The sequence below is a fragment of the Neovison vison genome, chromosome 1 (genome assembly GCF_020171115.1).
Source record: "Neovison vison isolate M4711 chromosome 1, ASM_NN_V1, whole genome shotgun sequence".
Lineage (NCBI taxonomy): Eukaryota > Metazoa > Chordata > Mammalia > Carnivora > Mustelidae > Neogale > Neogale vison.
The window spans coordinates 196671819-196699664 of NC_058091.1; the positions used below are offsets into that span (position 1 = coordinate 196671819).

Genomic DNA, 27846 nt, shown 5'->3' on the forward strand with positions numbered 1-27846 from the left:
CATGCTGGCATTAATAAAAACATGAATCATTTCTGCAGCCTCATTAGTCCTCATTATTAATTCATCAAAAATCAAATATTAAGCCCTCAACATCTTACAATAATTATTTTGACTTAGAAAGACCTATGCCACTGAGGCACTTTGGGTCTTCCAAGCCCAGAAGTGCATGGCAGAAGTGGTCTTACTTGCGCACAAAATTACTCATTTTGTGAGAATGTTCATAAAACCGTTCTGCAATACACGGTAGCCATTCTATATCACACAGCTTATGCGTAGCTTCAAATGAGATGTTTAACTTTTCAGACAGATTGTGAAATTTTCTTTATAATGATAAAATTATCATTTATTTTACCTTTTAAGTTCACTGTGTCAAGAGTCAAGAAAACCAAGACTAATTCTCACAGCCAATTATATCTACTATTTTGTCACATCATGTGTCAGGGTAATATGATGTTGCCTGTGTGTGTTATAAGAATTAATTATATAATAAAAGGCTTCAAGTGATCACAAATGCTATTACCTGCAGCTTTTCTCAATGATGCATGGGAATGACTTTTTCTTTAAAGTGATGATCATGCTGGAGCACCTGTGATGGCTCAGTTGGTTAAGTGTCCAACTCTTGACTTAGGCTCAGGTCATGATTTCAGTGTCCTGTGATCGAGCCTCAAGTCAGGTCATACTCAGTGGGGAGTCTGCTTGAGAATGTCTCTCTCTCTCTCTCTCTCTCTCTCTCCCTCTGCTCCTCCTCCCTGTCATTCTCTCCCACTCTCTCTCTCTCAAATATATAAATAAAATCTTCATAGTGATCAGGATGCTTAGTCGAAGCCCTTTCAATCAAGCATCAAAAGAAGAAATAAGCAAGTATAATATGTCTCTCTCTCTCTCTCTCTCTCTCTCTCTATATATATATATATATATATATTCTTCCAATATTCTATAAATGTTAAAGATAACAAGGTAGAAAGGAGTGAAGAATCAAACCCCAGGGAAACTAATATTCAAAAAACTGGTGAAGCAAAACAAATCAGGAATCTATATTGAGAAATTGCAACAGGAGAGAGAATAATGTAGGTAGGGAGATGACAATGTTTTAGAAGGAAGGAATGTCAAGCTTGACATTAAACAAACACTAAACATGTGGCTAAAATGTCTCCACCTCCCAGCTATGCCCCCCTCCCTCAGCTTCCTGAGGCAGAGCAGGATTTGGGGGAGATGTCAAAATTCTTTATAACTGAAGAATGATTGGATAATAACTTTGTGTGTTTAAAAAAAAAGAAAGAAAGAAAGAAAAGACTTCTTCTTATGGCTAACTTCCAAGAGAAAACCAGGTGTGATTTTCTATAATGTACTAACCACCACCGTGCGCAAGAGTTTAGATGATTCCAAAATTTGGAAATCACCTGCAGATGACCCACTAAATCTCATAGGGCTGGGGTTTCCTAATGAGGCTTCTTATTTTTAGAAGCGCAATTTAAGCGTGAGTTAAATAAAAGTACTTTAAGACAGGACATAGTTGGAAAATCTTTGTTAGTTCCAGACATCAAAACAACAGAGTATGAGGCTAACAAGAGTAGTCACAGCAGAGATACATTTTCCCAGCACCTACTAAATGCCAGGTTCAGGGCTAAGAGTTTTATATATTTTTTATCTTTATTTTATTTCAGTCTCTCAGCAGATATGTCAAGAAAAGTCCAATCCCTGTTTTACAAATGAGGAAACTCAGGCTCAGTGGGGCTAGGTCAACTTGCTAATAATAAGTGGCAAAGAGGCAGGTCAAGTTTGTTTGGCTATGAAGAAGACCTCCGTCCCATACTGAGCACTGATGCTGTAGTGCCCCCAAGTCTGTTCAACTCTGGCCATCTTCTTCTCATTTCTCAGCTGCACTTTGGTTTGGGCACCTTTAGGGGCTCCAAGAAGCACTAAAATATAAACTCTTAACCGAGCAAGCAACCTATATGAGAAAGTCTGCAGACCTCCACAGGAAAGCCACCAGTTTTAAAGGAAAAATGCTTATTTAAAATAGTTGTATAGACAGTCCTGAAGTTAAGGTTTTTGATCATCTCAGACATACTGGAAGACCACAAGTTGAAATGGGCCACATAAAACTATTTTTAAAGACTGAAAACTACTAGCTAAAATTGTAAAATTTTTTTTTACTTTGAAATATGTTGTTTCAGTGATTTTTATAAGTTGCAAAGCTCCCAAGTGCTGTATTACACTAACAGATACTCGGTTAGGGCATCTCAAGTCCAGCAGTGTCGAGGACCCTGTATGAACAGGAAACCTGGGTTTGAACCCTACCTCCAGCTTTGCAATTTTGTCAAGGATGCTTAACCTCCCAGAGCCCTGGTTTCCTCAGGTATAAAGGAATAACAACTACAACACTGTGAGGAGATTACATAAGATAATTACATAGAGCATTTAGCAAGAGCCTGGTGTGGCTAATGTGCACAAAGAGTCTGAATTATTTTCTGAAGAGGTGAAAGCACTATATTTCTACTCCCAGTATATGCCAAAGTCCAATATTATTTATAGGTATTATGATAATAATACTGATTGGACACTTACAGTATAATAAGAAAAATTAAGGCATAAATGGTTTTACTAGGTTTTAAATCACTCAAATCATTATTAAGAAATTACATTCCTCCCCTCTCCCCCAGCATAGAAATGATATTTTGTTCACAACTTATTGACCTGAAGACTAGGAGTCTTTTCACCTTCAAGAAATGACTGACGTTGGGCGCCTGGGTGGCTCAGTTGGTTAGGCTCCTGCCTTTGGCTCAGGTTATGATCCTGGAGTTCTGGGATCGAGTCCCATATCAGGTTTACCCTGCTCTGCAGGGAAGCCTGCTTCTCCCTCTCCTTCTGCCTCTCCGCCTACTTGTGCTCTCTCTCTCTCTCTCTCAAATAAGTAAATAAATAAAATCTTTAGAAAAAAAAAAGGAAATGACTGACCTTGGTGGCCGGGGCTGTTCCACCAGCGTGGATTCTGGAAGGCTGACTGCTGTCAAGGCTTGTTGTTTTTTTCTTAAAAATAAAAAAGTATTAGTTTCAATGGGAGAACTATCCTACCAATATAGACAAGGCAAATTTTCATATCAATACAAATATCTTCTCAAGCAACCTTCAGACTAATATGCCAATATGCACACACAAAAATAAATGTTTTAAGATTTTTTCATATCTTTGCCTGAAGACCATATAAGCATTGAAAAGGAAGAGGAAGTTGACCAAATCCCAGTTGCTCAATAATCAGTGCTTCTGGAGAACTGCAAAACTCCTCACATGGGCAGTTGCCATTTCCTCCATGGAGCACGTCTGGGAACAACATTCCTCTTACAGTGCTGGAGATTGCTGCATTTAGTACAATCTCCAGGTAGGTGTTTTAGCAGTAACCATCAAAGATGTAATTCTATTTCTAAAAATTGATCTCAAGGAAATAAGAAGAGAGAGAGCAAAAGCCTTTTTTCTTCAAAGATATTCATCACAGTATGATCACGTCCAAAAAACTGAACACAATATAGGTAATAATAATGAATGTTTACTGACCATTTACCATGTGCAAGACAATGGTTCTATCTGAATAATACGATGCTACAATATAATAACAGTAACAATGCTTTAGTAAGAGTATCTATTTAGAGCATTAATGTAAGCACTCTAAGTGTTTTAAGTAAGATGTGTACCATGTGTCATAACTTAATCATTACAGGAATCGATACATTGCTGGTACTATTGTTATCCTCATTTTACGGGTGAAGAGACTGAAGAATGGGATGAGTACATAATGCGGCCATTGCCACATCTGATTAAAAAAAAAAAAATAGTATGTCTGCTTCAGACCCTATTCTCTTCCCTGTCTGGACTGCCTCCCATGATAGCGGGTTGTGTTATGGACATCTACGGGATGAAGTACCATGTGGTCACTAAAAATCATGCTTAGAAGAACATTTCATTAAATGAAAACATATTATGCATATTTTACATAAAGAAAAATCAGCTTATAAAATAGTATGGACAGTATGATCACTGAAGTTCAAATGAGGTTATCTTCTGATGGTGCAGCGATTTTAATAAAAATATTCTTCTTGGGGTACAGTGGTTAAGTTCTGCCTTCAGCCCAGGTCATTATCCCAGGGTCCTGGGATCGAGCCCCACATTGGGCTCCCTGCTCAGCAAGGTGTCTGCTTCTCCCTCTACCACTTCCCATGCTTGTGTTCCCTCTCTCACTGTGTCTCTCTCTGTCAAATGAATAAATAAAATCTTAAAAAAATAAAAATAAAAAAAATTCTTCTTTGTGCTTTTTTGCATTTTCTTATATAAGTACACTGTTTCAACTGATAAAAAAAATAATAAATGGAGGGCAGAGAAAAGGAAAGGTAAAATACAAAGCTTCTTTCTCAACAAGGCCTATCTCTTACGAAGACTTGTACTTCAGAGAGGCAAGCTTACAAACTAGAAAGTTTTATAATGCCAAGTGGCGAGATTATGCTCCAAAAGCTAAAATGTGTGTTAGATGTACTATAGGCACTAAATATAGGAGGGACAGTACTGCTGTTACATAGATAATAAATAAGATATGGGCACCTGGGTGGCTCAGTGGGTTAAGCCTCTGCCTTCTGCTCAGGTCATGAACCCGGGGTCCTGGGATCAAGCCCTGCATCGGGCTCTCTGCTCAGCAGAGAGCTTCTCCCTGTCTCTCTCTGCCTGCCCCTCTGCCTACTTGTGATCTCTGTCTGTCAAATAAATAAGTAAAAAATCTTAAAAAAAAAAGTTGTCTGTCACTACAGTACTGTGTTTTTTTTTTAAATATATAATTGAGAGCAATCTGGCTTAATTCTTTTACATTTAGCAAGATTCGTTATTTTTTTGAAAATTCGCTCCATGGAATCTTGGGCTGAAGCCTTCTTTTCCTTCAGGTTAAATATTGCCTCAGGAAGCAGGAAAGTCAAAACTTAGCTTGCTGTCCTCCGAGTTTCAGCCTTCTATATCCATGGCTGACCGCACCCAGAGCACTTCCGGAAAGTCACTGTAGTGACAGGAGGGACACATGCTCATGAACTGGGTATATCCCAAGAGGCCTCACCGGCATCTGCAGGAGTCCCAGGCTCCCAGGCATCGCTTGCTGACTCAAGTCTTTCCCAAACATACATGCAGCGCCCTTGGCCAAGGGAAGAAAGAGTCTTGGATAAATGGGATAGAAATAAAAGAGGCTGTGAAAAAGCGAGAATCGTGACTGTGGTACGGGAGTTGGTGAAAGGAGGGGATGGCCTAAACCGGATCCAAATCATGAGTCTCTTTTCAAAATATGAAGTATACGAACAAATAGCTTCTGACGGCCATAGCGTATGCATGGATTTGGTGTAAGGGGGTGGACCTAAGCAATAAAGACAAGAATACCGCAATGGGGTCATTGATTTCAACCTCACTGTGCACTTCACAAAAACAAATGATTTCCGAGAGTGATACGTGCTGTCAAGGCAATGAAACAGGGTCATGGAACAGAGAGTGGCGGGCGGAGGCTAGCTCCAGACGGGGTGCACAGAGAAACGCCATTTGATGGAGACCTGACTACACATAACCCAATCGTGAAACTATGGGACGGGGGAGGGGAGGCATTCTAGATGGACAGACTCACATGCACAAAGGCCCTAAGGAAAACAGAAAAAAAGTTAGTGCAGGTGAAGCAGGGTGGGTCTGGGCATGTATGATAAGAGATGAAACAAGATGCTGGGTAAAGATATTTAAGCTAAAGGAATGCAAGGTTAGGAAGGCCCTAGAGTCGGGTATGTTTGAGATTATCGGTTTCCTCTAGATTGAGCTTGCTTCCTGATCTTCTCTGGGGACCATCTAGCCCTCGAGAGTCCTCCCTGATCTCCAGGTGAAAATTCTCAAAGTCCCCTGGCTTCATGTCACCTTGTGTTAGTCATGCAGGCATCTTTTTTACCCTCATGCCCCCAGCCCTTTACCATCAGCCGTGGCCCCTGGAAATCCTCCTACTCTGGCCTGGGCACCAGTACTAACTGGTTAGGTCTGCATATCCACTAATAGTGATAAGGCTGGATCCACCCTCAGAAAGAAGAGAATTCACCCACTCACAGTAAGAAACTCTCGCCACAGCGTGCCTGGGTGGCTCAGTGGGTTAAAGCCTCTGCCTTCGGCTCAGGTCATGATCTCAGGGTCCTGGGATGGAGCCCTGCATGGGGTTCTCTGCTCAGTGGGGAGCCTGCTTCCTCCTCTCTCTGCTTGCCTCTCTGCCTACTTGTGATCTCTGTCTGTCAAATAAATAAATAAAATCTTAAAAAAAAAAAAGAAAAAGAAACTCTCACTACAAGCTCATCTGGCTATGACTCTGCATTTCCCAACACACAGATTTACTCCAGTCTCTGAAAGATTAAGACATTAAATGAGGATGCCAAGACTATAATGACCCAAATTTTGAGTCACATTATTTTTTTTTATGTCCATAAATCGATAGACTAAAGGGCCATCAGGAAGATTTTCTCCTTGCCAACCAACCCTAGCCCTTGTGATGTTTACGAGCACTTCTTCATTTAACTTAAGTTTTATAGAAATGAAGTGATCAGGAAGTGACCGCCCCTTATCCCTACCATCAGGTCACAGGCCTGGCTGAGTCATTCCCTCCTTGTAGTTGACGGAGCAGGCTGCAGGCCTCAGTCGTAATGACTGACAGAGCGTGTGTGATCTCCTGGGCAGTGGTGAGTGTCCCTAGGCCATTTCCATGGACTAGGAATCCACATGTCCTTTAAGCAGCCTCTCCTACCTCTGAAAGTGGTTCAGAATCTGTCAGTCAAGAGACCCGCCAAAGAGGCATGCCATGCTTGAGTTCAGTGAATACACAGTTTAGATCACTTCTAACTGCAGGGGGAGAAAGGAATGAAAAGGATGAATTATATACTGTTTTTCTATGTCTGCCATAGTTCATGATATAGATTTTTTATTAAATGAGTCAGAACTCAAGTCTCAAAAACTGTTTCCAAAGCATTCACAATGTTCCACGAGCCAGGCAAAGAGTGGCTGTGTCACCATCTCCCAGAATCTCAAGAAAGGCCCCGAGGGAAACCTCATGTTGTCCTGAGACTTAAGGAACACAAAGAAAGGTGTCAGCTTCCCTAGAGAAAAGGCTCTATCTTTTGATTTGCGTGACCAGAATCCTGGCTCCACCAAATGCCCACTGAGACCATGGGCCTGTGTAGGCACATTTCTTTCCCCTTCCTTCCTTCCTTCCTTCCTTCCTTCCTTCCTTCCTTCCTTCCTTTCATTTTATTAACATATAATGTATTATTAGCCCCAGGGGTACAGGTCTGTGAATCGCCAGGTTTACACACAGCACTCACCATAGTGTATGCACATCTGTAAGCACTATTTTTCTCATCTGAAAAAAGAAATAACTGTACCCACACCTCAGATAGAAGACTGTGAGGATCAAAGGAGATGAGGAACGGCCCACAGGTTGCAAATCCCTGCACCAGAGAGACCCCAAATTCTTGATCAAGTAGGAATGGAAGAGGCTGGTCTCTCCAACAGGAATCCCTATAGACCTAGTTTTTGTTTGTTTGTTTGTTTATTTTAAAGACATCCATTTATTTATTTGACAGAGAGAGAGAGCACGCACAAGTAGGCAGAGAGGCAGGCAGAGAGACTGGAGGAAGCAGGCTCCCCGCCGAGCAGAGAGCCCGATGCAGGGCTTGATCCCAGGACCCTGAGACCATGACAGAGGCTTTAACCCACTGAGCCACCCAGGTGCCTCCCAATAGGCCTAGTTTTACCTCATGAGAAATCTTAGTGCCTGCTGAGAATTTCCCATGAGCTTTTAATTATATAATCAGGAAAAAAAATATTTTCTTTCGTTAGAAAAGGTAACTTTTTTCTTAGGACTGGCCACGATTCTAATAATGGACACCAGTGAGTTACTTGAGAACAGTTTGATCCTCTTGAAGTTCGCTTTCAAGCATTGTTAGTTTGCACGAAAGCAGCCTTCAAAATAGGACTAGTTTTTCTTTTTTCAATACAGAAATGATACCCCCTTCTGAGTACCCTACCCAGTGACACTGACTGGGGGGAACATGTCATACTCCTAGGCCTGTGTGTGCTCTGGGGATTACATGAAGGTATAAATGTGAGGCACAAAGCCCACAGCCAGACTTAGCATGATTACTCACTAAATGCTGGCTAAAGGGGGGCCCCGGGGGCTACTTACAGGATGAATGCTGGAAACCCTCTCTCTTGAGTGAGGCCTGCTAGAGTCCCAGCAACAGGTGCTGTGGGCCTGGCATCAGACACCAAAGATAAAGTGGACAGCTGCTGGCATTGTCACACAGGTCCCGTGTGTGTGTATGTGTGTAGGGAGGGTGATGCAGGGTCAAAAAATTGGCAGGAACAGACATGACCTCAGTGTGTTTCCTGAGAGCTGCAAGGACCCTTTTGAGGCACCCAAAGGTGTCAGACATCAAGATACTGCAGAGATGATTTCAATAGTTTTGTTGCACATTCAAATAGTGGCAGACTACCTGGAAAGCAGTACAACTCATTAGTACCTCAACAAATGAGTAAGTCAGTGACCAGGCTTAAGAATGAGAAACACCTAACAGCCCACCTTCAAAACTGTGCTCAAACACCTTCAGAGTAAAGGAAGGAACTTAAGTTTGTAAGCTGGGCCACATGCTCCTTTCAAGTCCAAGTTATACTTATGAAGTCTGTACATAAGGAAATGGGGACTTAAAAATATAAGCAAATCCAGATCCCAAAAGGAGGATCCTTTTTTGTTCCTACCCTGAACAACTAAAGAACTCCTGGAGAATAATACAAAACAGTGGTTTCAGACATGGGACACCAGGCAGCACTGGATGTTCCCTGACCAGGAAATGAGTGAAGGCAACCCTAGGATGGCCCCAGCTTCCTGCCTGGAGAAGTTTCCAGGCTACAAGAACATGGAAAACATGGAACGTGGAGGAGGAACCCAGGCAGATGCCATCGATCTCTATGGGTTGAGGAGGTAGAGCCTGTAGTTCCAAAGACCAAGGGGCCTTATGGGGTTCACAAAAAAAGCACCAGAAAGAAGAGAGCAGCAAGAGAGAGCCCCAGGGGTCTGCATGTGTGTGTCTGGGAAGAAACCCCAAGCTTGGGTCAAGAACACCAGAAGGAGCAGAGGTATAACCCAGAGACCAGGAAAAGTGTGTTTGCAGCAGTCAGAATCATCGGTAGACTCCGCAGAAGGACAAGTTAGTCCTGCTCTAAAGGCTGCTTGGGTCCAGCCACACAAAGCTTAAAAGCAAACCTCAAAGGATTCAACTATTTCCAGGTAACTTAACTGTGTCCCAGAACATAACTCAAGCAAACTTAAGGCAACAGGGAAACTAACAAGCATCAACAAGATGAAATTCACATCTGTCTGACCTCTAATAAAAATTATAAGGCATGCATAGAAGCAGAAACATAAAACTTTATTTTTCATAGGTAGGAAAATATAATGTTCAAAAAAGCATAGTATCTTGATTGCAGTGCTGGCTACACAAATCCATACATGTAACAAAATGGCACAGAACTTACATACATATGTTGTTCCAGTGTCAGTTTCCTAGTTTTGACAAGGTACTATGATTACATAACATGTAACCAATGGGAAAACTATATGAAGGGTCCAGGCGAACCTTTCCATAACTATCTTTGCAACTTCCTGGGAATCTAATTATTTCAAGATTGGAAGTTTTTTCAAAAGTAAGTTAAGGAGAGACATAAAAGATATTTTCTTAAAAACCACTCAAATCAAACTTGTAAAGATAAAAACAATGCAATATCTGAGATGAAAAATACACTAGGATGAAGAACTGATGAACTATTGCAAAAGAAAAGGTTAGAGAATGTGGATGCACAGCAACTGAAACTACCCAAAATGCAACAGCAAGTAAAGACCAGGGGATAGGGAACAGAGGGTCAGTGAGCTGTGGGACAACTTGAAGCAGCTAATATTGGTATAACTGCAGCCTCCAAAGACCAGGAAAGGCACAGAGACAACCCAAAATATATGAAGAAATAATGGCCAATACATTTCCACATTTGATGAACCTACCAATCCAAGAAGCTTGACAAATCCCAAGTAAGAGTGAGGGGTTGGGTATGAATAAAGGCACAAGTTGGTTGTTGTTTTTTTTTTTTTAAGATTTTATTTATTTATTTGACAGAGAGAGATTACAAGTAGGCAGAGAGGCAGGTAGAGAGAGAAGGAGGAGGAAGCAGGCTACCCGCTGAGCAGAGAGCCCGATGCGGGACTCGATCCCAGGACCCCGAGATCATGACCTGAGCCGAAGGCAGCGGCTTAACCCACTGAGCCACCCAGGCGCCCCACAAGTTGGTTTTTAAAGACTCATTCCTCAGAGATTTCCAGTGATGATAAAAGCTACCTGTGTTGCAAGACCTCTGTGTCCTGCCCCAGCTGACATGGCGCCTTCCTTGCCTGAGAATTGGTCAGAGTTTCTGCAGCCACAAATTCAGTGATTCTCTTCTCCACCCACAGTGCAGGAAAATGGGTCATCTGCGTGGCTCAGCTGGTTAAGCACCTGCGGCTCAGGTCATGGTCTAGAGGTCCTGGGGTGGAGCTCCACATGGGGCTCCCTGCACAGCGGGGAGTCTGCTTCTCCCTCTCCCTTGACCTCTGCCCTCAACTCATGCTCGCTCACTCTCTAATAAATAAATAAAATCTTTTTAAAAATGCAGGAAAATGGAGCTGGTCTACTTTTCTATCAAAATGGTAGCAAAGGGCGCCTGGGTGGTTCAGTGGGTTAAAGCCTCTGCCTTTGGCTTAGGCCACGATCCCAGGGTCCTGGGATCGAGTCCCACATTGGGCTCTCTGCTTCAGCAGGGAGCCTGCCTCCCCCCCTTTCCTGCTCCGCCTCTCTGCCTACTTGTGCTCTCTGTCAAATAAATAAATAAAATCTTAAAAAAAAAAAAAAGTGGCAGCAAATATTCCCTGAGGAGCCCCCTAATTAGCAGGTTAGGGGATTCTCTAGCTTACAATGGTCTATAAGTAACAGATCAAATATTTTATGTGACAAATTTTTGAGCCCACAGATACACAAGAACTTTTGCATTAAAAGAATATGAAACCCTTAAAGGTTCAATGTGGCTGCTGACATACTCAAATCATTTCTCAAGATATTTTTGAATATCTGTTCATTGAACTGTTTTCAGAAACTGCAACACATTATCTGATTATCCTTAGATGCCAAACAAACATTTATCCTCTAAATGGAGACTTCAGTTTCTGAAACTCCCAAAAGTTCATCAGATTCACATGTGGTAATTATGAGAAGGCTATTGAACTGGAGGATACTGATTGATTTTAGTGGGGGGGGGGGAGGCACTGAGGAAGAGATGAAATTCTTCTGTGCCCTGAATATAAAAGTGGAATTAGTTTCAGCACTGTTTGAACAATGGAAAACATCTTAACTACATAAATTTTCAGGTTATCACTGATTTCATCTTATTGAATGAGGCCACCAGTTTCTTTCCTTTTTCATACCTCTTGCAAATGGATACTTCTTAAAATCACTGGAGAGGGGGTGAGGGGACAGGAAATGAAGGGTACACTTATCATGATGAGAACTGAATAATACACAGAATTGTTGAATCATATTGTCTGTCACCTGAAACTAGTAAAACACTGTATGCCAATTACACTTCAATAAAAAGATCAGTATAAGAAAGATGGGGTCAGGGGCGCCTGAGTGGCTCAGTGGGTTCAGCCTCTGCCTTTGGCTCAGGTCATGATCCCAGGGTCCTGGGATCGAGCCCTGAATCGGGCTCTCTGCTCAGCAGGGAGCCTGCTTCCCTGTCTCTCTGCCTGCCTTTCTGTCTACTTGAGATCCCTGTCTGTCAAATTAATAAATAAACTCTTAAAAAAAAAAAACTTATAAGAAAGATGGGGTCAGAGGTTAAGTGATGGTTTTATTTCCTTTTTTAGCATTTTCTAATCAGGGCATTTTTAGATCAGTGGTTTCTCAGACTTGATGAAATGTACTAGTTCTCTGGATAAACACTCTCATTAAAATATCTGTTTTGACATATTTGTTAACAAATCAGTTCTATTACTTAATAGTTACCCTATAAAATGACAAGAAATATTGTGTTTCCACATGAAAACACATGCTAAATTGGAAAACAGTATCTGGGAAATGACTGCCTTTCAAAAGGGTAGGCAGATTCCCCAACACTAGCAATTATAAAGCTTGACTTTTATCTACAAATGTTCCTTTATACCATGGTTGTAAATAGTGTACAAATAAGAACAGGTTGCCTTTATTACCAAAAGAAATGTAAATGTATGCTACCACAAATGCAATGCAATAAACAGGATATGTTAGCCCCTGGGAAACACTGATAAAAAAGTCTTAAAGAATAAATCTTGGCATTAACTCCTTGCATAGAATTTCACTGACTGAATGAAATGCCTTGTGCCCAGTGGTCTTAATAACACTCACTATAGTAGTTGCACTCACTGTGTTTGGCTATATTCTCATGAGTCAATACCCATTCATCATCTCCCAGTCAACTCAAGTCTTTCTAGTCCCGAGGGGGCTGCCCTGACAAGCAGCCAAATGCTATCCTTCTGACTCTGAGTCTGCTGTGACTCAGTTTCCCTCCCTGTTGCACTTCATAGACCCCCCAGAGAGGGAATGGCTGTCCCTATCCTTTCTTACATTTCAGATTCCTGGGAACTGGAATAATTTACTCTTTTCTTTTTTAAAGATTTTATTTATTATTTATTTGACAGACAGAGATCACAGTAGGCAGAGAGGCAGGCAGAGAAAGAGGGGGAAACAGGCTCCCTGCTGAGCAGAGAGCCTGATGCAGGGTTCGATTCCAGGACCCTGGAATCATGACCTGAGCTGAAGGCAGAGGCTTTAACCCATTGAGCCACCCAGGTGCCCCTGACACACACTGTTACATTTGTTTCAGGTGTACAACATAGTGATTCCACTTCTTGTGCAGATCCCATCTGTCACCACACAATGCCATTACAGTGTCATGGACTCTATTCCCTATGCTGTGCCTTTTATTCCTGTGGAATGACTTAATATTACTTTATGAACTTCTTGAGTGGAAAGAAGGCACAATCCAAGGAGAAAGACGGAAAGAAGAGTTACAAAAACTGACAACAGTAGTAAGAAAGTTTTTTGGTGTTGGTCTTATATCGAATTCTTAAAATGAGTAATTTTATGAATACTATCAGGTACTAGTTAAAAGCACAGACTCTGTAAACCGAATCAATTCTGAACTTCACTACCAAATACCTGTGCGACCTTGGTATTAAATAACTTATTTAATCAAGTTTTGCCTCAATTTCCTCATCAGGAGAATGGGATTATTGTAAGAGGTGTGTGTGTGTGTGTGTGTGTGTGTGTGTAATGGCTATATTTGTGTTAGCTATTATTATCAAACGCTCTCTAGTTCTCAACTACCATAACCAATCGACAGAAAAATTGTGCTACATAATTCTCTTCTCTTGTCAAACTACTTCTCACTAAGATGTTAATAATTAATACTTTCTCTCTCCTAGGAATACCCATAATTTAAAAGCAAAGCCAGGGAAAGGCAACGTTTAACTCAAAGTTATGCAAGCTGCTAACAAGGGAATTACAGGCATCAACAACAAGCCAAAGGGGAAATTATTATCAGATGGTACCTCCTAAAAATACCTGCTCATGAAGATTGCCCCTGCAGGGGTGACGATAGCGTGTATATCTAAATGTCTTTAAACTGTATGCTACATATTAGGGGTGTTTTTTAATATACACACATGTGTGTACTTCTCAGAGGAAAAGATCAGTTTTCATCAGATTCCCAAGGGACTATGAACTAAAAGTAGTTAAGAATCCTTGCCCTCTGGGTACCCGGGTGGCTCAGTTGGGTTAAGTGACCACCTTTGGCTCAGGTCATGATCCTGGAGTCGTCGGATCAAGTCCCGCACCAGGCTCCCAGCTCCATGGGGAGTCTGCTTTTCCCTCTCACCTTCTCCCCTCTCATGCTCTCTCTCAAATAAATAAATAAAATCTTAAAAAAAAAAAGAATCCTTGCCCTCTAAGCTGTCTTACTTAAATCCTTACTCTGTTCATATCTAAGAGATGCACTTCTATTTAACACACACACACACACACACACACACACGCACACACACAGCAGCAGCCTTGTTCTGGAAGTATCTCTGAGAGGGTCCAAAGAAAAAAGGCTCACATGTAAAATACTCCTCTCTTTAAGGTCTAAGGCCTCTTCCATTATTCTTCTATTACCTAAGGCTGTTTTCTGTTCTTTTCCTTCTGATGAAAAAAAGACATTAAACCTAACATAAACACTTTTCTCGGGCATCAAAAATTCTTTGAAGCATGGTGTTAAAGATGCCTTGGTTACTCTATCTGTATCATAACTTCAATTTATTACTGCTCTACATCTGTTTCTCTAGTATGTGATTATTACAAACACAGTGATAAAGATCCTTGTGCCACCAAGCACACCTCCAATTATGTACTTGAAACAAATTCTGGACTTGGAATTTCAGTGTCAAAAAGGTTTGTTTTTCTTTTTTAAGTCTCTCGGTTATTTTACATTTTAAAATACCATTTATGTTTTTACTAAAGGAAAAAGCTTAGTTATGTACTTCCAATCTTACAATGTGGAAGTTTTCAAACATTTAAAGAAAATGTATATAAGTCAAAATCAACCTCTTTTTTTTTTTTTAAAGGTTTTATTTATTTATTTGACAGACAGAAATCACAAGTAGTCAGAGAGGCATGCATGTGGTGGGGGGTGGGGAGCAGGCTCCCCACTGAGCAAAGAGCCAGATGCAGGGCTTGATCCCAGGATTCTGAGACCATGACCTGAGCAGAAGGCAGAGGCTTAACGCCCCCCACCCCAGCCACCCAGGCGGCCCCAAAATCAACCTCTTAAAATACACACACACACACACACACACACACACACACACACTCCTAACATATACTAATTTACAAAGACAAAGTCAACAATGTACCATAGTGAAGAAGTTCCTCTTCTGAACCACTGGGTGTCCCCTGAACTTTATGTCTATAGCATTTGGGCAGTAATCACACCTAAGTATCACAGCGAGCTCCTGTCTTTATGGCTGGTAGTAGGAACCTTCATTATCTTTTAAATGAATCATTTTAACATTTATTAGGCATTCAGCTTCCTATTCAGCTTTCATTATTCAATGAACTAGATGTCTGGTTTCAGATTTTACTGAGTCTATTCAGTGTTTTAAGAAAGCACACAAAAAAGTAAGTAACAAAATTATATTCAGTGAAGCAATTTTTATCCCAAGTACTGAGTGAAACCAAAATTGGAAGGTGAATATGAAAGCATTTTAGCCTTCAGTTTCCCGTAAGATAAATGTGTTTCTTCAAAACCATATTTGTAGATTTCAGATTCCAGAGTGATATAGTTCTGGAACGTACTGAAGTCCAAAAATTTCTGCTCCTTGAGCTCCAGGTAGACCACTCAGGAATCAGAGGCTTGATTCACAAAAGAAAGAGCAAGGGGATGGGAACCCTGATGTGAATAACCAAGCAGAAGACTGCAGTCCTAATGATTAAGATAAACTTATCTTCAGAATTCACTCCTGAGTTCCTTCCAAATAATGTCTTTCATATCTGTTATTATTCGACTAACAAATGAATCCATTTACCCATACAACTGACAAACAATCCAAGAAATCTGTACCATGGGATGCATCTTGGCCACACTTAACTCTTTTTGTATAAATAAACACTTAGTCCAACTCTCTTTCCCCCCCTTTATCAGATGTTCATTACATAAAATGATGTACATTCAAGAGTCATCAGTGCAGAATCTCCACTTGCTCAGCACCCTCATAATCCTAACAGTAACAGCTCCAAAGGGGACAAAAGAAATCCCAATCCACAATCAAGAGCCCTTCCCATAATTTGGCAATTATCAGCCTGGACCTTTCTTCCAGTCTTCCCATTGACAACACTGCAACATACAGGTCTCTCTACCGTTTCAGCGGCCTCTCCTTTGACTTGTTCACTGATTTCTCCTTCCCACCTCCTCCATATAGGGATTTATCAACATTTGCTTTTGCTTTGTCTCTTTGCTCTCTCTATGCTCTTTTCTTCAGTAATTTCAACCAAGAATGCTGGCAGTGAGGGTAAGAAAGGTAGATAGAATGGGAGCTTGAGCAATTTTAAAGGACATATTTTAAAACCATTTATAATGAGGAAGACTGAACTAATATGTAGTCTGAAGAGGAGTTATTAAGCAAAGAGTAAAAGAAAGAATGAAGAGTTGTAGGGACAAGGTCCTAGGAAAAGAAGGAAAAAAAAGGGTAGTACCTGCTTCTCCAACCAAATGTGCCCAAATGATCAATGACTCTTTGAAACTACAGCATTCTTAACGTGCTTCAGAGTCACGCCATCCCCAGAACATGGCAGAGCAGACTTGGGCCAAGGGGCAGGGTGGGGAGATCCTCTTAAAAAGAAAGCAAAGAAAAAGAGAAAAAGAACCAGGAAAGAAATGCTCACATGTACCAGGCATGGTGTTAAGCACTCCGTAAGAATTATCTCAGTGTTACTCAAAATGTGCTCAGAAGACCATTGACATAAGAGCCCTCTGGGGTAACTGGTAAAAACAAAACAAAACAAAACAAGAAGCAAAAAAAGACAACAAAAACCCTGATTCGTTGACCCTACCCTAAACCTGTTAAATCAGCATCTCTGAGGATGGGGCCCAGGTGTCCAAATTTTTCATACTGTCTCTAAGCGATTGTTAGGTACGTTAATACCTGAGAACCATTGTGTTATTTCATGTAACGTCCTGGGAAATTAGGCATAGGGAATTTTTAATAATTTTTTATACTAACAGTGCTCTGTGCATTTGCTAGGCATTCTGTAATAATGTTGATAGAAACATACAAGATTTGGTGATGTCACCTTTCCATTAAGTTTTGCTTTCACTAAGGAACCGCTTTTATTTTATCTTTTTAAAGATTTTATTTATTTACTTGACAGAGAGAGACAGCGAGAGAGGGGACACAAGCAGAGGAAGTGGGAGAGAGAGAAGCAGGCCTCCTGCAGAGCAGGGAGCCCGATGTGGGGCTCGATCCCAGGACTCCAGAATCATGACCCAAGCCGAACGTTCAACAACCGAGCCACCTAGGTGCCCCAAGGAACAGCTTTTAAAAGACTATAATGAGCTATTATGCTCATTGTTGTATGATAAAATGTTGTTGACTTTATGATAAGAATCACACATTTATCAGTCCTCAGATGAAACAGCTATTTTGCTATGGGCATGATTTCAGGTTATTGTCCCTTTTTAACCAGTCAGGCCATTATCTTTGAGAAGCTAATAAAATCTAAAGAGAAGAATAAAAACAAATACATATTTTAAAACTGTGTATTTCAGGACTAATATTAAACAATCTGTCCATCAGGTTTCTAGGATTTATGATTTACTCTGAGGCCAGTAAATTTAACTGCCATTCAGTTTTTTTGCTATTTTGTTAATATTTGATCCCAATTCCATGGACAGCTTTTCAGAGACAGTTCTGGTGGGATCTAAGATCTTAGGTAATTAGGTTCATAAATTCAAAGTACAATAATGAAGGCGAAATTATGACTGCATGGTATAATGTTGATATATTTATATGCTGACTGATAAAGGCAAAGTACTTATTGTTTTTATTAGCCATTTCCTATCCAATGATATAAAAATTTTTATATCACAGATGCTTAATTTAAAAGCACACTATTTTCATCATATTTACTAAAGCTCTAGCCTTCACTTCTGATGAAACAATTCATTGAATGATGATGTGTAAGGTCTCTACTTTCTAGCTTTTGGCCTATGTTTCTGGGTTTTACATGCAGTTTTGTTTTTTTGTTTTTTTTTTTTTTTTAAACAAAACAGCTACTGAGCTTACTGAACTACCAAACTTCCTTTTTTAAATGGGAGAGACTCTGCAATATATAATCAACAAAAGAATTTGAATTCTGTCCCATCCCATGGCTAGAAATCAATAAGGGGAGGACTTTTATGGCCATGCAAGCTAAACCAAAATAGGAACAATAATTAAATAAAACATTTCAGGAAGAAATTAATAGAGAGAAACAGATACATAGGCACATACTGCCAATTTTTTAAATTGTAAGAACAGCAACAAAATTGCATATGCGCCAAGACCGGAAAAACAGGGTTTATAAAAATAAAACTAGGTTGCCCTAGACATTTTATTTACAACTCTAAAGCCAGAAAAATCAGAAAGCAACAGATATGGAATTTTGAGGGACCAGAACTGCTAGCCGAGGATGTTGTACAATTTTGTTATTTATTTCTTGTGTGACATCAGCACCAAAGCATGCTTAGATCCACATAGACTCAGAAAACACCATTCATGCTCGCTCCCTGAAAAAATTCTGTTAAAAAATATTCTAGGGGCACCTGGGTGACTCAGTGGGTTAAGCCTCTGCCTTCAGCTCAGGTTGTGATCTCAGAGTCCTGGAATCGAGCCCCACATCAGGCTCTGCCCAGCAGGGAGCATGCTTCCCCCTCGCTCTCTGCCTGCCTCTCTGCCTACTTGTGATCTATCTCTCTGTCAAATAAATAAATAAAATCTTTACAAAAAAAAATTCTAGTCAATGAAGAAATAAATCAAAATTTACAACTAAAAAAAAGGGGAGGGGGTAGAAAATGAGGAAACTGCAGTCCAAAAGAATCTCCGGTGCCTCCCTTAGTTTGACCTGCCACATCAGGTAGGTGGTTGGATTCTGGGCTGGCCCCTGGTATGGGTGTCCAGGAGAGCCCAGCGGGACTGCCTTCGGGGCATATCTCTGGCTCTGCCTCTTCCTGGGCCCTGGGACATGAGCTTACACAGCCACAGTCAACTACCCACAACTACTATGGCCTCTGTTGTCATGACCCATAATCCCTTAAAATGATGTATGCTGTACTACTCTTCCAGAATTTTCTACAAACAGCTACACCACTTGCTTGTGGGAACACTGTCCTACAAGACTTTTTGAAGTATGTGTTTCTCCTTCAAATACACGGCAACAAAATAAAAACCAGATTAAATGCCACACTAAATGCCAAGATGCCCGAATAAAGATTTTCTTAAGCCACCCACAATGATAACTCTTTTTAACTGGAAAGACTGATCTTTCACAAAGCACGTTATTTATTTCTAGACCCTCCTAATGACAATTCTTTGTTATCTCAGCTTTAAGATAATATATACACAGAAAAAAAATGTAGGGAAATACACTAAGACAGAAGTAGTGGCCATCTCTGAGAGTGCTAGAATTCCAGATGATGGTATTTTTTTAAGTCTTCAGTATTTTCTCAATTTTCTTCAGTGATTATGTTTTAGCTTTATAAAGAGCTGCTAAAATCAGGGGCTCCTGGGTGGCTCAGTCAAGCACCAGACACTTGATTTTGGCTCAGGTCATGATCTCAGGGTCATGAGATGGAGTCCCACATTGGGCTCCACTCCTGGCATGGAGCCTGCTTAAGATTCTCTCTCTTCCTATCCCTCTGTCCCTCCCCATTGCTCGTTCTCTCTCGAAAAAAAAAAAAAAAAAGTTGCTAAAATCAGTATATATATTATGAACATATGATATTATCGTATTAATTTAAGAATACACAAAAAATTTCATAGCAATAGTTACAACTAAGTGGTAGATGAGGTAATACTGTTTTTCATAAGTACATATTACTTTCGTGATTAAAAAAAAATGACTAATTGGGGAGCATCTGCATAGCTCAGTCTGTTAAGCCTCTGACTCTTGCTTTTTGCTCAGGTCATGATTCATGGGTCCTGGGATCAAGCCCTGAGTTGGGCTCTGCACTCAGAGGGGATTCTGCTTGGAGATTCCTTCCCTCTGCCTTTCCCACCCTCATGTTCTCTCTCTCCCTCTCTCTCAAATAAATAAATAAATCTTTAAAAAATAATAATAAAATAAAAAAGACTAAATCTATAAAGAGAAAAGGCATATAAAAAGGTTGGAGTCATTCAATACTTCATGCATTTCAGAAGGAAAGGTAAATACTGAAGAAAAGAATGCCACCAATGCTGTTCTTGATGGTGAAGAAAATCTGCCCCTTATCTTTTCCTCTAAGGTGCAATTTCTTTTCTTTTTTTTTTTTTTTAAAGATTTTATTTATTTTTTTGACAGAGAGAAATCACAAGTAGATGGAGAGGCAGGCAGAGAGAGAGAGAGGGAAGCAGGCTCCCTGCTGAGCATAGAGCCCCATGTGGGACTCGATCCCAGGACCCTGAGATCATGACCTGAGCCGAAGGCAGCGGCTTAACCCACTGAGCCACCCAGGCGCCCTAAGGTGCAATTTCTATTGTCTTGTATTTATAGCTCCTTTTCTGTGCCCCTAAAATCATATGTTATTCAGTTTGAGTTCTTATAATTGGCTCTGTAAGACTGTGCCCATCTTACACTTTAAATTCCATTCCTCAGGCTTTCACTGAAATATGTTTCTAAAATGCTCACAGTCCCCCGGCGAGGCCAGATGTGTTAGTCAAATACTTTAAGTAGATATGACTGCAGGTTTGGAAAGGTTTCTCTGCTCTGGTGTTTTTAAAGGAGCTGGTGTTAAATGTTTCCATTTTTCTTTTTCTTGCTCTAGTCATTGTATCTTTGGCTTGTTAGTCAATGCAACTTTTCATTTTATAATTCCTGTACATCGGAGGACAAAGCCAATTCACAATGATTGGTACAAACAAGCGAATTCGTTCCCCTAGACACTTACTCTAGTCATTCCTCAAGCATTTGTATTGCAAATGCAACATGACAAATGGTTATTTTGGTTGTAAGATTAAGTTAAAGTTGCTGCCAACTTCTTGGGATCATCCTAGGATCATTAGTGCATAGGGGTCAAACACCAAACAAGTAAGAACTATTTACAATTTCTGGAGAGAAAGAGCTCTCATCTTCACCCAGGTGTGTTTACATATTACAATATAATAGTGGTTCTTACCTTACCCTAATCATTTTTTCTCCCGGTTATATCTTCCTGAAGTCCTCCTATGTATCTTTTCTCTTGAGCTTCCAAATAAAATGCAGCAGAATAATAAAGGGAGAAAGGAAAAAAATACCAAGAAGTAGCCCAGAGCCTAGAAAGCCCATTTTCAAACTGACTTTGCTTCAAAGGCCTGGGTTTGTTTGTGGAAGCGGAACCCACATGTTTGCCTACTATGCTATTTAAATGCTAGTTAAACTTTGGAAGTATATATTAGTCTGCAAATAGATTGCCAAAACCCAAATGAAGCTTCTGGATCTCATTTCTTGTTCAAGAGAGCAGTAGGTAATGAAGTATTTGGGAGAAGGGGTTAGTTTCAGGAAATCTCTCGGTAATTTTGAGAAGGAAAGAGGATGGCAACCAATTGTGGTTGATAGGTGGGGCAGATAACAAACCCAAATTACACATGATTTTATAACTGTGCACACAAAGGCTAAAATAATGTCTGAGGCAAGATGGTTTCCCCCAATTCTCTCCAGGGCCACAGTATCTCACCAAGGACTAATTTGTATGTGACATAAAGAATGAGAGATTCCGGGCACCTGGGTGGCTCAGTGGATTAAAGCCTCTGCCTTTGGCTCAGGTCATGATCTCAGGGTCCTGGGATAGAGCCCCACATGGGGCTCTGCTCAGCGGGGAGCCTGCTTCCCCCTCCCTCTCTGCCTACCTCTCTGTCTACTTGTGATCTCTGTCAAATAAATAAATAAAATCTTAAAAAAAAAAAAAGTATAAGAGATTCCCTGGAGACAGACTGTACTAGAAATATGCCTTGACTACCAAGACATCCCACCAAGCAGGTCTGTCTACCCTATCCGATGAACACGGACAGAATCTGGGGAGAGGACGAACAATCTTCAGTCTCAAACTATATTGAATCTCTGCAGTGATTTATGCCGCAGGAGTGGGGAAAATCCCTCTGTCCCCTCTTCACTTCTGCTGGCTGGGACAGAGGAAAACAGACCAATCTGTCCTGGCTTGGCACCAAGTACAAGAGTTATAAATCTGAATTTCTCAGAAGCATTGTGAAACAATACCAGAATTCCTTGAATGGCTGATAATGAAAAGAAAAATTCCTTCTTCCTTTCTTTGAGGTGAAAGTTCAGCCTTTGGTTTCAAACTTAAAGTGCAGTCTGCCTCCTGGCTGCATTTATGTCCCCTTGGCTGCATTTATAACAGAGGTCCTTATTAGTTTCCTCAAGCCTCTTATAAATATGGAAATAAGGTACTTTTTAGCCTCGTTAGAAAAAAAAAAAGCAAAAACAACCTAACACTGGGCTAGCAGTTGTTGCCTAAACCAACAATGCCTATACATTCAAGATATAATATTTAAGCTTTTGCGTAATAACATACTTGGTGATATATGAACTAGCTGACTATTTATTTGACCACAACAGAGATTTCCTTTTTTTGTGTGAATAATTTAATCTCAACTAATATTAACAGAGAATAACATCCAAAATTATTATTTAGAGATCTGGAGAATAAAGAAATATTAGAGTTTTGAAATCATAAATTATTTGATAGATAACTTATCTGGCGATATATTTAAAAGGTGGGGTAGAGGGCGCCTGGGTGGCTCAGTGGGTTAAAGCCTCTGCCTTCAGCTCGAGACATGATCCCGGGGTCCTGGGATCGAGCCCCCTGCATAGGGCTCTCTGCTCAGCAAGGAGCCTGCTTCCCCCCATCTCTCTGCCTGCCTCTCTGCCTACTTGTGATCTCAGTCTGTCAAGTAAATAAATAAATAATCTAAAAAAAAAAAAAGTGGGGTAGATAAGCAGCTGAATGACACTCAACAGATTTTCGTGCCAGTATAAAGGGGAAAATGTGTTTTTTTCATATGGGAGTATATTTTTTAATAATTTAACCAAGAAACAGGATAAAATCTTAATAAATGTTTACTCTTATTTTCTAATTTTAAAGAAACATCTGCCTTCCATGGGTACAAAAAATTCATTACCAATGTGCTTGTGAAGAAATAATCTATTTCAAGCAAAACTTTGTGGCAGATGATGGAAGCTGTCTGACGCAATCTAAGCCCTCTAGGCAAAAAAGTCTTACCTATTCCAGTGCTCTCTCCATGAGACCAATTGTTACACAGACTTAAACAGTGTAAAATAAATAAATAAATAAATAAATAAATAAATAAAACAGAAGTTATTATGGAGGGCTCGTACTGCATGGAGCACTGGGTGTGGTGCATAAATAATGAATTCTGGTACACCGAAAAGAAATTTAAAAAATAAAAAATTAAAAAAAAATAGAAGTTGATAACTAAAAAGGAAAGACTCTAAATTATATTTTCATGGGTCCTGGTCATGAAAATGACAGTAGAAAGTTCAGTGAACCATGGTGCAGAATCCATAGAAGATTCTAGCTATAACAGCCTCCTTATATATTGAATATATCAAAATATATTAAATATTACAAAATTGCGGAAAAGAAGAGCAAAATTTTTTTTTCTTTTCTTTTAGAGATTTTGTTCATGTATTTGTCAGAGAGAGAGACTGAGAGACAGAGATTTTATTTATTTGACAGAGAGAGACACAGCGAGAGAGGGAACAGAAGCAGTGGGAGAGGGAGAATCAGGCTTCCTACTGAGCAGGGAGCCGGATGTGGGGCTCCATCCCAGGACCCTGGGATCATGACCTAAGCCGGAGGCAGAAACTTAACTGACTGAACCACACACACAGGTACCTCAAGGATCAAAATTTCTAAAAACATTTTGATAATGTAGAGAAAAACATAATGATCAATGTATCCTTTCCAGTACCCTTTGGAAGGACAGCACATTCAAAGGACCTGTCCATGGAGATGTCGGCCAGTGTTGACAGGGCACATAATGGAGCATCATCAGGAGGAAGAAATTCAGTGTCAATGAAAACTCACCCCCAAGTGGAAAGGCTCCATTTTACTCCTGTTTCCACAGAATTGATCCAAATAAAAACAGTCTTTCTCTCTCCCATTTGTTTATGAACCTGAATAAGGACAAGCAATCACTGTCCTTCTTCTACTGTACCCTCGGGAAGAAAGATGTCCTTTTCCACTACAGCATTTGGTTCCTCCCTGTAAATCTGTCATGTCACCAACAAAATATTTAATTCCTATAGCAATATAATATAGCAATTCCTATAGGGAAACCACCTTGAATAACTGGCTTCTATTCCTAAATAGAAACTATTTCTAAGGGCACCTGGGTGGCTCAGTCATTAAGGATCTGCCTTCGGCCCAGGTCATGATCCCAGGGTCTTGGGATCGAGCCCCCTCATCAGGCTCCCTGCTCAGCAGGAGGCCTGCTTCTCCCTCTCCCACTCCCCCTGCTTGTGTCCCCTCTCTTGCTTTCTTTCTCCCTCTCTGTCAAATAAATGAATAAAATCTTAAAAAAAAAAAAAGAAAAGATAAAAGAAAGCATTTCTAAAGGTTCTTTCCCCAGGAACACTTTATTTTTATTTTTAATGAGTTATACTTATATTCTTTTTTTTTCCCCCAATTTATTTATTTTCAGAAAAACAGTATTCATTATTTTTTCACCACACCCAGTGCTCCATGCAAGATGTGCCCTCTATAATACCCACCACCTGGTACCCCAACCTCCCACCCCCCCGCCACTTCAAACCCCTCAGACTGTTTTTCAGAGCCCATAGTCTCTCATGGTTCACCTCCCCTTCCAATTTACCCAAATTCCCTACTCCTCTCTAACGCCCCTTGTCCTCCATGCTATTGGTTATGCTCCACAAATGAGTGAAACCATATGATAATTGACTCTCTCTGCTTGACTGATTTCACTCAGCATAATCTCTTCCAGTCCCGTCCATGTTGCTACAAAAGTTGGATATTCGTCCTTTCTGATGGAGGCATAATACTCCATAGTGTATATGGACCACATCTTCCTTATCCATTCATCTGTTGAAGGGCATCTTGGTTTTTTCCATAGTATACTTATATTCTTGAATCAAATCTTAGTTAAGACTAATTTGCCAATATTCTAGTAGGAGCTCTTTGCAACCTCATTATCTATTTCAAGATAGAATTCACAATTAAAAGCAAGAGAAAAGGAAAACCCAGTATTGCGGGAATTACCTCATCTGGTCCTTTCTTTTCTCCTGACTTGGAAGGCGAGCCACTGGTTATTTCACTGACATGCTATAGAAATATAAAAAGAAAAGAAAGAAAGATAATGTTTAAAAGAAGGAGGTACTACAAGGTAATATAATAGTGACTTTAATCCTGAAGGGCTAAATACATAGCCTGTAAAAACAAGGACCCCTTTAATCTTCCTTCTGAAAATGCTGATAAGTCTATAGTGACACAGGCGGCTTTCAAAAATCAAGAGGAGCTACAGACATTCATTTGGAGTGTAGAGAGTCAGTCTGTAATTAACCAGACACAGATCTGATGGTGCTTCCAAGGCGGCATCTCGTCTCCTACAAAATGCCTCATGCAATTTTAAAGCCCAAATTGTCAGTGTGGGAGACATGTGGTTCCTCGTGGAGTTGTGGTGTCTACGGACCATGTGGAGCCTAAAGCCATACTTAAGCCGCAGTTCAGCAAGGGCTCAAGGGAGAACCACAGCTTCCAGAACTGCCATCACTTCTGGTGATTTCTGGGAATTCCTCGGAGTTCTTCCTCGGTTATCTCCCAGGAAGACAAACCCTGCAGGGGGACGACCATACCCGCAACAACTTCTATTTATTATGGCTCTTTGATTTCGTTATGCCCAGAAACAGAATTATTTTTCTCACCAGGACAGTGAGAATGAAAGCAAGTATTTTTATGTGGCACATAAAATCTTCAAGTAGCTAATACAGTCATTTGTCTTGATGGTAAGTAAAATAAGCCATAAAGTTTATTGACTTTTGTTGAGAAATTAAAAAAATATATATGTTCCTGAAAAGGGTTACCAAGAATTGTTTCATTTCTTGTACATTGTGGGATATGCAAGAAAGTGGGAAAAAATAACCTAACTATAAGGAAATAAAAGTTCACCATTGGGTTCAATACCAACCATCTTCAGTTAAGCGAAAATACAAAAGTATACAACATTCCCCAAAGCAAGTCATAACCTGGGGATGTAAGATAATGGAATTATTTGAATTAAGAAGAGTGGTAGTAACAGTAATACTACTAATAATAATTTATATCATTCTTTATTATTTACTACAATACAGATTCTTATTTGATACAAAAAAAGAGGCTCATGTGATTTTTAGGGATGAAAAAACTAAGAATAAGAACTTACTGATCTTTCATAAGGACACAGACTTAGTGAATGGGACAGTTTGCATAGCAGGTTTTCCGACTGTCACTATTCCATGCTAAACAGAATAAGGTAATATTTTCATTAGTCATATCAACATGTATTTTAATTAAAACATGAATCCAAGAAATATCAGACACATGGATGAAACCTTGCATTAAGAGCTCTCTGTGTGATAAACTAGGAGGAAATCACTTTCATATATGGAAAATTCTTCCCAAAATGTAACACTGATCAGTGAATGGAATCCACTCACTGAAAAACCCCCAGGCTTCAAGAGCTTGGTGAATGAAGCCCAGTACAGGGCCCATTTCACCTTGTCCCAGTCCATAGTGGAGGGCAATCAGTATTGAGTAGTTAATGAATCTGGAAAAAAAAAAAAAAAAGTCTAAAAACCCACACATGTATCAGTGCTAGATGGTGAGAGCTAAGTTTTCGAAGTTTCCTGAAGGCCAGACTAGGGGGCAGAATCACTCACCACATGCAGATAGAATTTAAGAGGAATGGATCTACAGTGAGAGATTTACCTGATCTGTCTCTTCCAGAAGTGGCAAATTTAGAACACTATCACACTCATTATTAATATCTTCAGATCCCTATCTTTCTCAGATTAGAGGCAGACAGTAGCAACAAAAACATGCACTGTTTTACTCAGTGTACTGAGTGCCTCCTTCAGTCCTTGGGAGCTATTAGTGGTCTGCTTTGGAAAGGAAAAAGCTTAACGAGGCAGTTGCTCTTGTCGGCTAGAAGGTTCCCTGCACTCCACAAGGTCTCCCTCTGCTTTCTGTTCCATGGCTAATACATATTATGTCCCACGGTCATACAATAAATATGCAGACAGCCCTTTCTCCCTAAAATTTAGGTATACAGATGTTTCTTAAAAAAATTTTTTATAACCTTTTTTCTTTTTTAAATTTTACTTATTTGACACACAGAGATCACAAGTAGGCAGAGAAGCAGGCAGAAGGAGAGAAGGGGGAGGAAGCAGGCTCCCCGCCAAACAGAGAGACCAATGCGGGGTTCGATCCCAGGACCCTGAGATCATGACCTGAGCTGAAGGCACAGGCTTAACCCACTGACCCACCCAGGTGCCCCCTTTAAAAATTTTTAAAAGAGGCCCCTGTCTGGCTCAGTCCTTAGAGCATGTACTCTTGATCTCATGGTCATGAGTTAAAGTCCCACATTGGGCATACAGCTTACTTTTAAAAATGAAAATAAATAAATAAATAAATAAGTTTTTGGAAAGTCATTTCCTGGGGGTGTTCCAAAATTTCAGTCCCACAGATTAACCAACACTATCAGTTACTTGTTTCCATTTAAATGCTCAAAATCCCTCAAATGATGTAGGTTCTAAATAGTTTGGGAGGGATATACATGATAAATACTTTAAAAAATGTTCAGTTAGGGGCACCTGGGTGGTCCAGTGGGTTAAAGCCTCTGCCTTCAGCTCAGGTCATGATCTCAGGGTCCTGGGATGGAGCCCCACATCGGGCTCTCTGCTCAGTGGGGAG

At 40.3% G+C, this 27846-nt stretch overlaps 1 protein-coding gene and 1 non-coding gene across 10 annotated transcripts in view; one reads left to right on the forward strand and one right to left on the reverse strand.

Moving 5' to 3' along the window:
* Positions 1-27846, reverse strand: part of CAST (calpastatin) — a 114065-nt gene that overhangs the window by 74581 nt on the left and 11638 nt on the right. For 8 of the 9 annotated variants that reach the window (XM_044265143.1, XM_044265180.1, XM_044265136.1 and 5 more), the window contains exons 2-3: positions 25159-25221; positions 2959-3030 (exon numbers count right to left, since the gene is read on the reverse strand). In XM_044265143.1, coding sequence (XP_044121078.1) covers positions 2959-3030; positions 25159-25221 — 135 coding nt within the window. The remainder of the gene's footprint in view (positions 1-2958; positions 3031-25158; positions 25222-27846) is intronic. The other variant, XM_044265188.1, reaches the window with a different exon arrangement.
* On the forward strand, positions 23069-23190 carry LOC122898303. Its single transcript, XR_006382972.1, has one exon. It is a non-coding gene; the product is annotated as a small nucleolar RNA SNORA28 (small nucleolar RNA).